The following is a 13,341-nucleotide window of genomic DNA, read 5'->3' as shown; positions in this document are numbered from 1 at the left end:
TCTGCTGAAAGTGGTATTTCTGTGAGAGCTTCCAAGGCTGTGACTGACATTCTTGTGTTCCTCTCTGCAGGGCCATGTCCGTTTCTTCCATGTCCGAATTCCAGCGCTTGATGGACATTTCTCCGTTTCTACCAGAAAAAAACTTGCCTTCCTCCAGCAGCAAAGACGACATAACCCCTCCCTTGTCTCCTGATGATCTGAAGTACATCGAGGAGTTCAACAAGACCTGGGATTACAGTAGCACTAGAAATCACGTTGGGGCCACCGAGAAGCCTGCAGAAGGGTGGGCAGAAAGGACAGAAACTGGGAAAGCCGGGAATGATCCAGCTTCAGATCCCTTCCAGGCCTCCTCGTGGTACCTCACCACCAGTGTCACCATGACCACCAACACCATGACCAGCCCGGAGCACTGCCAGAAGCAGCCAATGAGGAGTCACGGTGTCACCGAAAAAATGGGAGTTCGGGTCTTTCACAGCCCACCAGTGGTCCGTAGGTTTGATAATTCAGTGATAGCTGGAAGCGAGGGGAAAAGCCAGGTTGAGCCAGACTTCTTGTTTTCTATGACCAAAGCTATGGGGAACGTTGCTGAGACAAAAGGTGCTTCCTCAGATATGTTTGGAAGATGGTCTTGTGACCTGGCCAAACATCATAAGGATTTTCTGGAGAGTGGTCTTCATCCCATTGAACGTCCTATTTGCACTACCGTGGGCTTTGCCTCACCCTTGCACAGCTTGGAGATGTCCAAAAACATGAGTGACGATATGAAGGAGGTAGCTTTCTCTGTCCGGAACGCAATACGCTCCAACTCTAATTCAGCAGAGCCTCAGTTTAAGGACACCGCGTGTCAAACCAATGGTATGAGAACGACGGGGACGCAGACCACCCAGACCATCAGTGTTGGCTTGCAGACAGAAACCCTGCGCAGTATCACCAGCAGTCCACACAAGTGTCTGACACCAAAGGGGGGGTCCACGCCTGTCTCCTCACCATCCAGAAGCCTAAGAAGCAGGCAAGTGACCCCTGTCATTGAAAAAGTGCAGGCTAAGTTTGAACGCACATGCTGTTCCCCCAAATATGGCTCCCCAAAGCTGCAGAGAAAAATCCTTCCCAAATCAGACCAGCCAAATAACCGGACTTTGCCTGGCACACCTCAGAAAGGATTCAGTGAGTCCGCTTGGGCTAGATCAACTACTACAAGGGAGAGTCCTGTCCATACCACTATCAACGATGGCCTCTCCAGTTTGTTCAACATTATTGACCATAGCCCCATCTTTCATGAGACCTTCCAAAAATGCCCCAGGTCTAGCAGCCGATCCAGGTCAGCAGAACCCAGACCTGAACTGGGCCCGGTGCAGGAGCCATGTACAAATGCCCGTGGCAGGTCACCCAGTCCTCTCCGTTTGGGTACAGAGACACAAAAGGAAGATGGGACTGAGGTGACGAGTATCAGGCAGGACTTATCTGCTCCTCCAGGGTATACACTTACAGAAAATGCTGCCAGGATCTTGAATAAGAAACTTTTGGAGCATGCCTTAAAAGAAGAGAGAAGGCTACCTTCCCACAGCCCACCAAATCTTAGCAATGACAACAGCACAGGAGAAATTGTCAAAGTAGATCCAGGGTCCATAGAGGTAATGAGTTTGTTTGTTTTTCCTCCTATAGCTAAATGCACTCTTCTTTGAACAAATGCATTATGAGATGTTTTACAGTCCTACTGAGTGTTTACAAAAAATATCCTAGTCCTGTTGTGGTACCACCAGCGAGTCCCAGTCATGAAACTATTGGATTAGTCACTGAAGAACTGATTAAAGAATTGAGTTTCTATCCTGACAGCTTATCGGGCTTGAAAGCATCAGAAGAGCTTTGTCCTTTACAGGATAAAGATGGTTCTCCCCTGAAAGACTGGGATAAGGGTTTTTGTTACAAAACACACCGCACCTAACAGATGTTCTAGGGACTCTAGGTCTGAGTAAATGTCTCTTTTATGCTGGATGGAAAGGTAGGCTCTTTCTCCTACACAAGAGTGGGTGATGGCAAGTTTGTGTGAAAATTAGTCACTACAATAAATACCCTGAACCTAAGCTTCAGGGCCTTCAGCATACCTTTTCTGGATGTACCTGAGTAAGTTTGGCTGTGGTTTGCAAATGTGATTAAATGGCATGAAATTTGGTATTGACTGTTGGTGCCTCACAAAAAAAAAAAAAAAAAAAAAAAAGATAATCAGCTAGCCTAAGCACTATCCTACTACCCAATTTAGTGCTTAAGAACTCTTTATTGATATTTTGCTGCACTGTCAAAAGTGTAATGGTCATCATCTGTCTCAGCAGGTGTGCCCAGGCACCAGGGGTCAGATCTTCATTTACAGTAACGTGCTACAGCAAGCAACCATAAACGGGTTGTAACGGTGGACAAAAGCTCTTCCAGTTACCAGTGTCTAAGCCTGTTTCTGGTGAACCTCTATGCCTGAGAGAGCGTTGCCCTGAGAAGGCCTGGAGAAGCCGAGTTACTCCCAGCACTTACCGGTGCCTGCTGTCCTGGCACAGCACAGAAATGGCATGCAGCCTGCTGGTCGGTGGTGTTCCCCAGGGCCGGGGCAGGAGACCCCCAGCCCCTCAGCCCCGTGCTGTCCATTTAGCATCCTGGTGTTGCAGGGGGTCCCAGCCACCAGGCAGCTGCTCCTCCTTGACCCCCATGTGCCCCAGACATGCTGCCTCGGTTTGCTCCTACCAGTCTTGCCTCATAGCCTCAAGGGAATGTACAAAACCCATTTCCTTCGTCAACATTTGTGTTGAAGGATTTGTGGGAACCTGAGCACTGAGGCTTTTGTTCTGCAGTTTGCCTTGCGCTAGCAGCTTGTTTGCAATGGGCACGATCTGTTCCTCTTTTGTAGGTGCTGTTGAGAGGACACAATCATTTTTTGCCTAACAGAGCATCCAAAGCTGAGGATATATTCCCTATAAGCTGTTTAAACAGATGTAAATAAGGGAGTTTGCACATATAAAAAAGAAACCACATGCACATGATAAAAAACAGTGAATGAAAGAGGGTTTTGTGCACAAACCTCAGAATGAATTAAAGTGGAAAGCAGCCTCATTTGCTTCACTCTGTCTAGCCATCTCTGTATTTTGTCCTTAGTTTGCAATACCGGGCCTGTACTACCATTCTGTATTAGAAAGTATGTGTCGGACTCTTACGGGTTCAACTCAGCTTTGCCTTCAAGGCACCACTGAAAATTCTTGATTTCCTCCTGCATCTTTTAAACGTCTCAGCAGATTTCAAGTATGAGTAAATGGATGTCATCCCACACCTTCACAAATTGCTGCTGGCAAAATTGAGCTGGCGACAGTACCCGAGTTTGATGCATGGAGAGATCTACGTCAATGCTGTTTAGTAAAAACTCATTGACCATCAGCCCGGCAGAAAATTGCCTCTCTTCATGAATTCTCAGCATCTTTTGCCTAATTTTTTGAGTTCCAAGCCTCAGAGCTAAGACTAGCTCTTCCCTGTAGCTCTTGCCCAGTTGTTAAGGCTGCTGTCTAGATGCACAGGTGCATTGAGAAGGAAATTGGTGGGCAACATTTGCATGATGGGCTTTGCTTTTCTTATGTGAGCTCTACAAGATGTTCTTAATGAAATGTGGGTTCGCTGTTGAAAACAAAGCCACAAATATATTTAGACTCTGCAAATGCCTTGGGTTACTTATGAATTATCCTGGCCGCACAAATTACAATTTTCCAAAATTGCACTTAGCACATTTTGTACAAAGCAAGGCACAGCAGAACAACAAATGATGATCTAGCAGGAGGCAAGGCTGAGCTTGGGGCAGTGTCAATGTCAGCACTGCCCTTGCCACCCTCCTGCAGATCCCTGCTCTTGCTTCCCCATCACCTGTTTGCTTCTGGCCAAGACAAGTGACCTTCTTACCACGGAACGCCTTCTTTTATTTTCTGCAGGCATAGCATGGTATATTAATGACTTTTAAACTTGTGTGGAGCACCTGTTGGTGGCTTTTCTTTAATTTGAGCTTCTGGATGCTTTAGTTACGCAATTTACTTTTATATTACTGCTGCCATATGAAATCTAGTTCATATATATATTTATATATTCACGTACATATGTATGTGTGCGTGTGAGTGTATATGCATACATAGTAGTAATAACTCTGTATTTTCTAACTTGCCCAGAGCTGCTTACAAGTAAATTCATATCCACCCAATGCAGCCTAGAAGTCTCTTATTCTGCTGATGCACTAAACCACTATCTTACTTGCATATCATGGGATTTACAAATATTACCATTGAAAAATGCAGATTAACTTTACCTAACTAGCAATGTAAAAGCAGTGTGAGTGCTCTTCTCTAACTAGCAAGGATGTCAATCCCAGAGGTTACACAATTGTCCTGGACAGAGGGCTCAGCCCCACTTCTGAAGACAGCGCTGCCAGAGGACCATCCTCATGGACCCGTGCAGAGGGCAGCTGCAGCGTCCTCTGCTCCTCAGGGCAGAGCAGTGGCCGCACATTTGCAGCTGAACCATTCGGGGTTGGAGGGGGAATGTTGCAAGGAAGGGAAGGGGATGCCAGGAGTAAAGGGCTTTTGCTGTGGTTTGAGTCTCCCTGCCAGAGTCACTGTTAAGTAGGAAGAAGAAAGAGGGGTGAGGCAAAGAGTTTTCATGAAACCTTCAGGTGGGCTTCTGAGAGATATAAATATCAGTGTGTTTTTTTCTTGTTAGAGATTTCCTAAGCAGAACTTATCTCTTGAAGTCAAATGAAGGGGAAAAAAATAAAAATAAAAAAATGTTTTTTTCCTCTTTCACAGTAACGTTGTTTTTCCACAGCCTTAATCATGGTTGGCAAAGGATAACGGATGTCTTTCTCTGCTGAATAGAAATGTTTGGATTGTTTAATGCTATGTCCTTCTGAGACTGTGCTAGGATTGTGAAGGGTTGGTTTGTTTGCTTCCTTCCTTTCTGAATCTTCTGCTGCTGGTGGCTTATCTTTTATTATTAGTTTCCCTCTGATACAGCGGTAACATGATCTGAATGGGTAGTAACATCTGGAGACTTCTTCCTTGCTGGCATGAAATCTTCACTTAAAAAAAAAAAAAAAGATTAAAACAGTTCTTTCCAACCTACTTGCTTTCTTTCTCTTTTCTGTCTGTTCTGTCCAGAACCAAACTGTCTTATTAACTGCCCCCTGGGGACTCTAACCCTGCCTGCCTCACTGCTGTAAGTCCTTTCTACCTTGTTTCCAGAGCTTTCCGAAAGCGGTCACTTCGAACGCGTGGGTTAATGAAGGGAAATAAAATGACCACAGCTCCATGCATCCCCAGGTAGCCCGTTGTATGCGATGGTCAGGAAGCGCTCAGGGTAGGAGCCCAACCTGTTCCCTCATGGGCTGTGAGCACGCGTGGTCTCTGGAGAGGTCACACAACTCAAAATGTGTGTGGTTGGGTTTTTCATTAAACTTTTTTTTTAAAAAAAAAAAAAAAAAGCAAAATTCAAGAACACGTAATTATCCCAAAATGTAACAGAAACAATATATTTTGGATCTTTGCACGCTACTGTGCAGGGCTTCTGGCTGCCCCAGGCTGTTTTCCCTCATGCCTACTCCATAGCAGAGGCTGGAGAGGGCTGGGGAAGGGGCTCGAGCACCAGCCTGTGGCTGATGGTCACGTTTCACCATAAAGCTGCTCTCAACCCCACTGTGGCTAGAGCCAGCTGTCTGGGGCTGCTGCAGTGGAAGGAGGGAGCTGTGACCATGCACTCAGCCTCAGAGCCAGAAAACAGCCTGGTTTGTGTATCTATTAATACAGGCATAGCCACAGTGGCTGGCAGCCTGGCCTAGGAAGCAGCTAGAGACTAAAGCTGAAACCTCCTTTCCCACATCCAGGCTAAAAAGTGCTGCCTCTCCACCCAGCCCCCAGGCAGCCATCACAGTAAATAACCCACAGGATGTCGGTTTTTCCAAACATTTCTAGCTATGGCAGCCGCATATGGTAAGGGAGGACATTTGGGATTTCAGAAACCATTCCCGACAGTTTGCTTTTAATGGCTTGCTCTCCTTAACACGCTCTGAGAAAGCTGACATCCGCAGGTGGGTAACCCGCTCAGCGTCCAACACAGTGCCCTACGAGGCTGGGCTGCCGGTCCCTTCTCTGCCCTGGCAAACAAAGCACTGATAAGACTGGGACGATCTTAGTCCTGCCTTTCTGGACAAGCTGGCCAACGTCTGTGGTCCTGCCCCATCCCTGGAAGTGCTCAAGGCCAGGCTGGATGGGCCTTTGGGCAGCCTGGTCTGGTGGGAGGTGTCCCTGCCCATGGCAGGGGGGCTGGAGCAAGGCAATCCCTAAGGTCCCTTCCAACCCAAACCATTCTGTGATTCAGTGCTGTAGAGACTCTTTTCAACTGGAAGTTAGCAGTGCAAATGAATTTTATCGCAGTGCTGACTCCCATGTACTCCTGTTAAACTAGGGTGAGGCAGCCAGAAGTGAGCAGCCCTATAAAGATACCACTTTAAGCTGCTGCTCAGAAAGGCAAAGCCCACAAATCACACAGCCTCCCCTCACCACGCTGTGCTGCCTGTAAGTATTGCTGTCCGTATGGATTTCCCTGAACAAATCTTGAGTGGCAGCTTTCACAGCCCGTATGTCCCCCAGGCACGGCGGGATCAGGTGAAGTGAGGACACGGAGTCGATCTGCTCGTTAGCACCGATTTGTGTTTCGGGGGTCAAGGGCTCACAGCGAGGGGCCGGGGCGGGGGCGAGGCTGCACAGAGGCACACATGTAGGCCCCAAAGCTTCCACCCAGCTTCTGCGCCCACCCACAAGGGCAGATGAGCCCTGGTGGTGCTCTGTCCTGGTGGAGGGCAGCTGCTGAGCACCAGCTGGTTGCCCACTGCCTGAAGGCTCCGAGGTCTCGCCCTTCATGGAGGCTTCTTCACCTCTGGTGCTCTCTCCAAAGCACACACGCCTGCACAAGCTCCGTTTCCAGTACCACTGCTCTGGTCTTTCTGTCATGTAACATCCCAGTCCAACCGAGACGTTCAGCGGCATGTCACCGTGTTTGTTCACTGCCCATCATATCATGTTACCTAACCCAATATTCCCCATTCCCTTTCTCCGTCTGAAACTCCGCACTGACTGTGTTGCTTCCTACTGTGTTGTTTTACTGCTCCCTTTGTTTCCCGTTGGTTTACCATGCCAGAGCTTGTCCTGTGCATTGTATCGCTTATGATCTCTTTCTCCATTTATCACCAGCTTGTGTTCTGATTTTGAGAAAGGTTTTTACTTAACTCTCCAGGGACTGCTCATTGTATGCAGTTCTCTAGGTTGACAAACTCCTCTGATTTGCTTTTATAAACTCTGAAGTGTGCAGAGAAATCCAGAATTTTTGCTTTGGCAGTACAAGACAGGCTTGCTCCCCCAGTCATTTGTCTTGATATAGTGAGCATACAGAGCGAGGCAGGAAGTCTAGCTGTGCGATGAGCAAAGTCCATAAATACTAGAAGCAATTATCAACCTAGTGCCAGGGTGAAAAATCACAAGTGCAGATGGTTTCTGGTAGCACAGGCAGGCTACCAAGCCCAAGCAGTGGAAAACCAGTAGAGGAATAAAAGTTCAGTTTTCCTCCATTTTGGTGAATGCCATCTTTAACACACATTATCGCTGATTCCTGTAATTCAAGCAAAAGCAGCTAGAAGTAAGGAGTGATGTTCCAGAAGTTGAAATCTGGAGGTAAAATTGAAATCTGAATCTTTAATCCAGCTGAAGGTCATAACTAGTGCTGTAGTCATTATTCTTCTGCTAACGAGTCTTTCCTGAAAGTCAGTCTGCACTCTGAAGCAGACAAAAGGAGCCAGTGGTTGATCTTGACCTCTCTTGCAAATGCCTGGCCAGCACTTAAATCAATGCAGTGAATAGTGGATTTCCCTGAATTATCATGCAAATGTATTTTTTCAGCTCTTCTCTTTCTAGCACAAGGAGAGTTAGCAAATGGAAGTTTGTCAGCTTCTTCAGCTCATCCCAGACCTCTTCCTTTCATTCTCTCCTTGTCTGTTCCATAAATCATGGACATACATGCAGTTGTCCGGAGCCCACACACAGAAAGACGTTCACTGCTTGCTTTTGTCCTGTAATGAGACAAATGCTTAGCTTTAGCTTGATTTTTTTTTTTTAATTTTTAATTCTTTGCTCAGCCGGACGGCCTCTAATACAAGTCACTAACCTCTGTTTTGCTCTCTTGGCTGCCAAGGAACTGCCTTGTTCTGCACTAGCCCCGTCCCTCGAACCCTGCTTCTCCCGGCCAGAGAGACCAGCGAACCGGCGCCCACCGTCCCGATGGGCTTCACATTCCCCTACTGCCTCACAGTCGCAGTCAACCGGAGACCTGACTTCCTCGGAGGAGAGCGGAGGCAAGGAGCCGCCAGCAGAGACCCCGGGCCAGGGAGGCCCGCCGGCATGAACGGCCATGGGCCAAAGGCACCCCGAGCGGCCTTCGCCCGGCGGCCCAAAGGGGAGGTCCCGTTGTGGAGGTCAAAGAATGTTCTCAAACGCAGCTGCTGAATGTCCGACCTGTGAAACAGAGGTGTTTCTGGAATGAAACAGTTAATGTGCCTGTAATAACTTAATTTTTTCTTTTTTTTTTTTTTTTTCATAGCTGAGAAAACTATTTTTGTCTCCATCTTTTCTACACACAGTATATTAACAAAAAAAAAAAAAAAGGTAAAAATGATATAAAGTTAAGATTTAAAATAAAATGTAAATTAAGTTTTAAGGGAATTTGAATACGTGCTCGCGCTCTCTCCAAATACTGACTGCCTTTCGGTTATATTTGCACTGTTACATTTTTGATTTCGGTTTGGGGTTCTGGGGGTCGTTTTTGGTTTTGTTTTTGTTTTTCATGTAAAACTAGGGTCTTAAGTTAATTTTATTCTATTTTAATGTCAGTGTTTATCAGTTTTTAAACGTAAGGTTCTTAAAGATGCTTCAACTGTCTGAAGCAATACCTTTTAAGTAGTGAAGAAAGCCATTAAGCTAGTTCACTAGAGTTGTGTTAACTGAGATGGAGGGGAATACAGGTAAACACAAGGAAAAGTGTAAAAAAAAAAAAAAAAAGAGAGAAAAAAAAAAAAAAAGAAAGCCTCAGAAAGTCTTACAGAGTTAGCTGTAAAATACACCTACGATACTTGACTTGCATGCCTCTGGGTCCTCGCACTTTAGTGCATGTACATACTGCTACTGTACTTCTACCATCACATAAATGTGAGTCAACCTGTTCCACTGTAATATTGTTGTGAATTTACCTGTACTGTACTTTTATTGTTGGTATTCTTGCATTGACTATACAAAACGAGTTTTTAAATTATTGTTAGCAGTTCAACTGGCTATGTACAGCGTTTACTGAAATCTTTTGTTTTGGGGAAAACCCTTGAGAACTCTGGGCATACTGACTTGTAACTGGTCTTGTTTAAGAGTCTGTTGGAGACCATGTGAAGTGGAAATAAAACCCTCAGTATTTACAAACTGCCTGAGTGCTTAATGATGCTTATTTCTGATGGTACTTCCCAGGCTCATGTAGCTGGGGAATGAAGCCCTCAAACTCTGCCTGTATTCATAAGGGAAAAAAGAATGCTTCTTTATAGGCAAAGCCAAATGTTGGGCTGTGCTCCACAGGCTTGTGTAAGTACTGGAGCAGGCCATGGGAGGTTCTTTTAATTTCCTCACTGAATTCTGCAACACAGCCTGCTCACACAGAGAGCAGATCTTACCTTTTCAGACCCTCTGAGGAGGTATGTCTTGTTGTTTTCAGTTGTTTGTGTGAATGAGAAAAAGCAAGCTAAACATGATGTCAAAAATATGAAATACCCAGTCTTAATCCAGGCTTATGTCTCATCCGCATCGTGCACAGAGACCAATAAGACCAAGGGCCTGCGTAAAACTGGTGGCTAACATTGAGAACTGAATGCAGCTGAGAATTTGTGCCCTCCCAAGGCGTGGACGCCTCCCGATCTGTTTTGCCTGGTACCATCTGTCTGGCCACACACTTTCTCTGGGAGCCCCAGAAATGCTCTGAGTTGTTATCCCACGGCTGAAGTGGCTCTTCCCGCTTGATTTCCCTTGTTGAGGCTTTCTTCGGCTCGTTTATTTAAGAGCACCATCTGGGATCCCTAGAAGCCTTCCTGGTTAGCTCTGTTGAGCGATAAGTCCCTCGCATCCTGTCCCGCTGCCTTGTGGCTGGCTTTCTAGGAACCGTAATCCAGCTGCTGGATGAGAACAAACTCCCTAGCTCTTGGGTCAGCTCCCAAATAGCAGCTGGTTGAGGTCTTATTTCTCCCACATCAGTTAGGACATTAAGTGGCTATTAAGCCAATGTTGAGATGTCCACCACAGGGTCATCATTATGAAAAATGCCCCTTACCAAGACAAGCAGTGACTGAAAAGTCCTATTGTCTAATGGCCCTGGTGCCCCAGCCAAAACAAGCAGTGTCCAGTGCTGCTCTTGAGCAGCAGTGGTCATATCACCTGCTAATTCCCTTCACAGAGGTCTCAAAGCCTCACTGTTAGCATTTTTAATTAGCATTAGGTTGACCCTTCCCCAGGTATGGACCTTAAAATCGTACGTGGAAGTCACCCTACTTATTTTTCCAATGTTTGAAAATCTTCTAGCTACAACACTTTGCTGAAATGATGCCAAAGTTTCAGCTTGGGAGGGGAAGGAGAAGCATGCACAAGAACTGTTTTAGAAGGTCAAAGAAGAGTCGCAATGGTTATTAAAGAAGGCTTAAGCCACAAATGAAAGAAGGTTGTTTGTTTTTTTTCGAAATCTTAATTACTGGGAGCAGCTTTGAAGACAGAGGGGGAGGGCTTACTGCTTCCTTAAAAGCTGTTTCTCCTAGATGAAGCGAGTTAAAGTTGCAAATGAAGGAGCAGTGCTAGTCACCAGCCAGTAGAATTGTTGTTCTGCTTCTTGACAGCTGTAATTTTTTTTAATGATGTAGAAGAAAATTCAGGTGGCTGATTTGTAGCTTTGATACCAGGAAATGGCATTTGCCTTTCAAATCGAGAATACCCCAGCCTGGAGAATTAGCTGCTGGCCATCCCGAAATAGGAAGGGATATGAGGATAAGCAGCTGCCTGTGGCCTGACAGGTAAACTGCTTATGAAAGAGCAGGGATTGCTGAAGCAAGAGCTCGACAGCACATAGCAGGGAGGAGGTTTAGCACAAATAGAAATTCTGTGGATGATCTTAAAAAGAATCACATTAATTAAACATAAGTTCCTTTCTAGTCTAATTAGCAAAAACAGCGACATCAAAAATATCACGTTTCTACTGGCTCTTTGGAAACACCAGGGCTTTTATCTTCCGCTGTTGCAGCTGGTGGGGTTGGGGGACTTTTTCCCCCTCCCATTACTCCATCGCATTCCATAATTACTAACATAAATCATAAAATAAATAATGGGCCTATAGTCCATCTGAGGTTATTTTAAAAGCTTCTGAGATAAAATAGAAAGCCTTTTCAGAAGGTCTGTGGCTCACTCAGTGTCTGTGGGGTAGCTGAATTATTACCTCATGAATAATCAGGGCAGGAGAAGCCTTGAAGATTGCCACACAAATTAGTTTAAGGGGATGTGAATGCCTCTGCCATAGCTTCGCCTGATGAGGCTGAAAGAGATATAGCTGGATTTCACCCACGGGTTTGTGGCGCCGGAGCTGATGGCCTTGGGATATCACCTGGTCCTGCAACACAACTGGGGACCTGGAGAGGACTGCGATCCACAGCATCCCTCCCAGGCCAGCTGGCATCTGGGGGAGCTGTACCTTGGGCTTGGACCATCCTTCCCCATCACCCTTTCCCTCTGCACGGAGGAACCCCCTTGCGCACAGGGTACCCCAAGGCATGCGTCTTCCCCCTTCCTTGAGTATCTGGAGCCATCGAGATCCCTCATGCTCTCTTTGGAGGCACCAGCATCTCTTGTTTGCTCCCTGTTCGCCTGTTTTGACTTCCTTTGATGTAAATCACTGCAACCTGCCAGAGTACTATTAAGCCGCTGAGTACATATAATTTTCATATGAAATGACAGCTAATGTCTTCAGTCTCCACATAGCCCAGCCTGCTTTCTGCAGAGGCTTAATGGCTTTGAGCAAAGTCTGCTTCCCGTCCCTGTTTATCATCTTCTTATCCATCTTGCAGGAGGATGAGACACACTGCCTTCAGGTCAGAGTGAGAGAGAGATTACTGCCCTGCTATAGATGTCTCTAGAATTAAAAATATCACCATATGTGGCTCAGGATGGCTTTTTTTTTTTTTTTTTTTTTTTTTTCTGTTTTTCTGGTGTACAAATACCTTCTGGAGGCTCCAGCCAATATTAGCATCCCAGGAGAAACTGGTGAGAGAAATTCTGAGAGTGCTGGGTAGGGCTGGGGCTGCACAGACCTGAAGCACCTCCTCAGAGCCCCCTGGTCTGCAGCCATCAGCTGTAGGTTGGAGCTGCAGGAGGTCAAGGGGTGGGTGGCAGAAATGCCCCCCGGCGCTCAACTGGACAAAGGCCACCTGCGTCCCCAAGCTGGTGTTGGGGTGACAGGCTGAGATCTGAGGAGATAAGGTCACGGAAAATAAATAAATAAAACCCAGTGTTCTCAGCAGCTGCAGGCATATGGATATCTGGATGAGAAGAAAAAATGCAGTTTGGGTACTGAGTTTTATATGTCTCTTGGTGGCAGTAAGTCTGGTTGAGCAGCGTAAGCGGATACTGCACTGAAAGGGAAAAGTGCTGCTAGGCTACGCAATGTGAATCCTATTAAATGCCAACAACAGTAAATTTTGGTTTGTCTTGTTAAATCTTTTGATTTATTTTTTTTTTTAATACCGTAATTGGATGTTTTAATCCCTACAATAAGACTTTAGATTAAGTATACACAGAAACTGCCATGGACCCTGGTACTCTCCAAAATCCTCCTCCTGCCTCTCTCCCCTGCTGTGATCCCTCTGCATCAGGCTGCAGAAGAGAGAGGCAAGGGCACGTGGACAGGCTCATCCCAAAGGCATTGCTCAGCGGGCACATCTTCCTGATGGGTTTGGTTGGAAACAAAGTGGCTCCAAAATACCAGATCCTGCAGTAATAGGCAGCAGGGCACAATTCTGGGTTGCTGAAAAAGTTGCCACTGGTGTTACAGAGGAGAGGAGTCATCCACATTGGTTACTCCATATATTATATATATCCATATATTATATACATCCATATATTTTGGCTACCGAGAATTGTAATGCTATTCTCAGTAATGCTATGGCAATGCCTAGGCAATTAAGAACATAATTCTCATTGATTTCCTTCTCATGTAAGA

At 46.0% G+C, this 13,341-nt stretch overlaps 1 protein-coding gene across 7 annotated transcripts in view; it reads left to right on the top strand.

Moving 5' to 3' along the window:
- The window catches only part of MTCL1 (microtubule crosslinking factor 1), a 104,439-nt gene extending 94,918 nt beyond the window's left edge, over positions 1 to 9,521 (top strand). For 6 of the 7 annotated variants that reach the window (XM_084508113.1, XM_084508112.1, XM_084508118.1 and 3 more), the window contains 2 exons: positions 71 to 1,631; positions 8,251 to 9,521. In XM_084508113.1, the coding sequence (XP_084364239.1) occupies positions 71 to 1,631; positions 8,251 to 8,460 (1,771 nt within the window). In that variant the 3' untranslated portion in view covers positions 8,461 to 9,521. Of the gene's footprint in view, positions 1 to 70; positions 1,632 to 5,168; positions 5,227 to 8,250 lie in introns of all 7 variants that reach the window. The other variant, XM_084508116.1, reaches the window with a different exon arrangement.
- Positions 9,522 to 13,341: the final 3,820 nt, after the last annotated feature.

This window comes from Aythya ferina, assembly GCF_964211825.1.
Source record: "Aythya ferina genome assembly, chromosome: 2".
NCBI lineage: Eukaryota > Metazoa > Chordata > Aves > Anseriformes > Anatidae > Aythya > Aythya ferina.
Note: the sequence above shows the minus strand (reverse complement) of the source record. Positions and strands in the feature narration are given on the sequence as shown.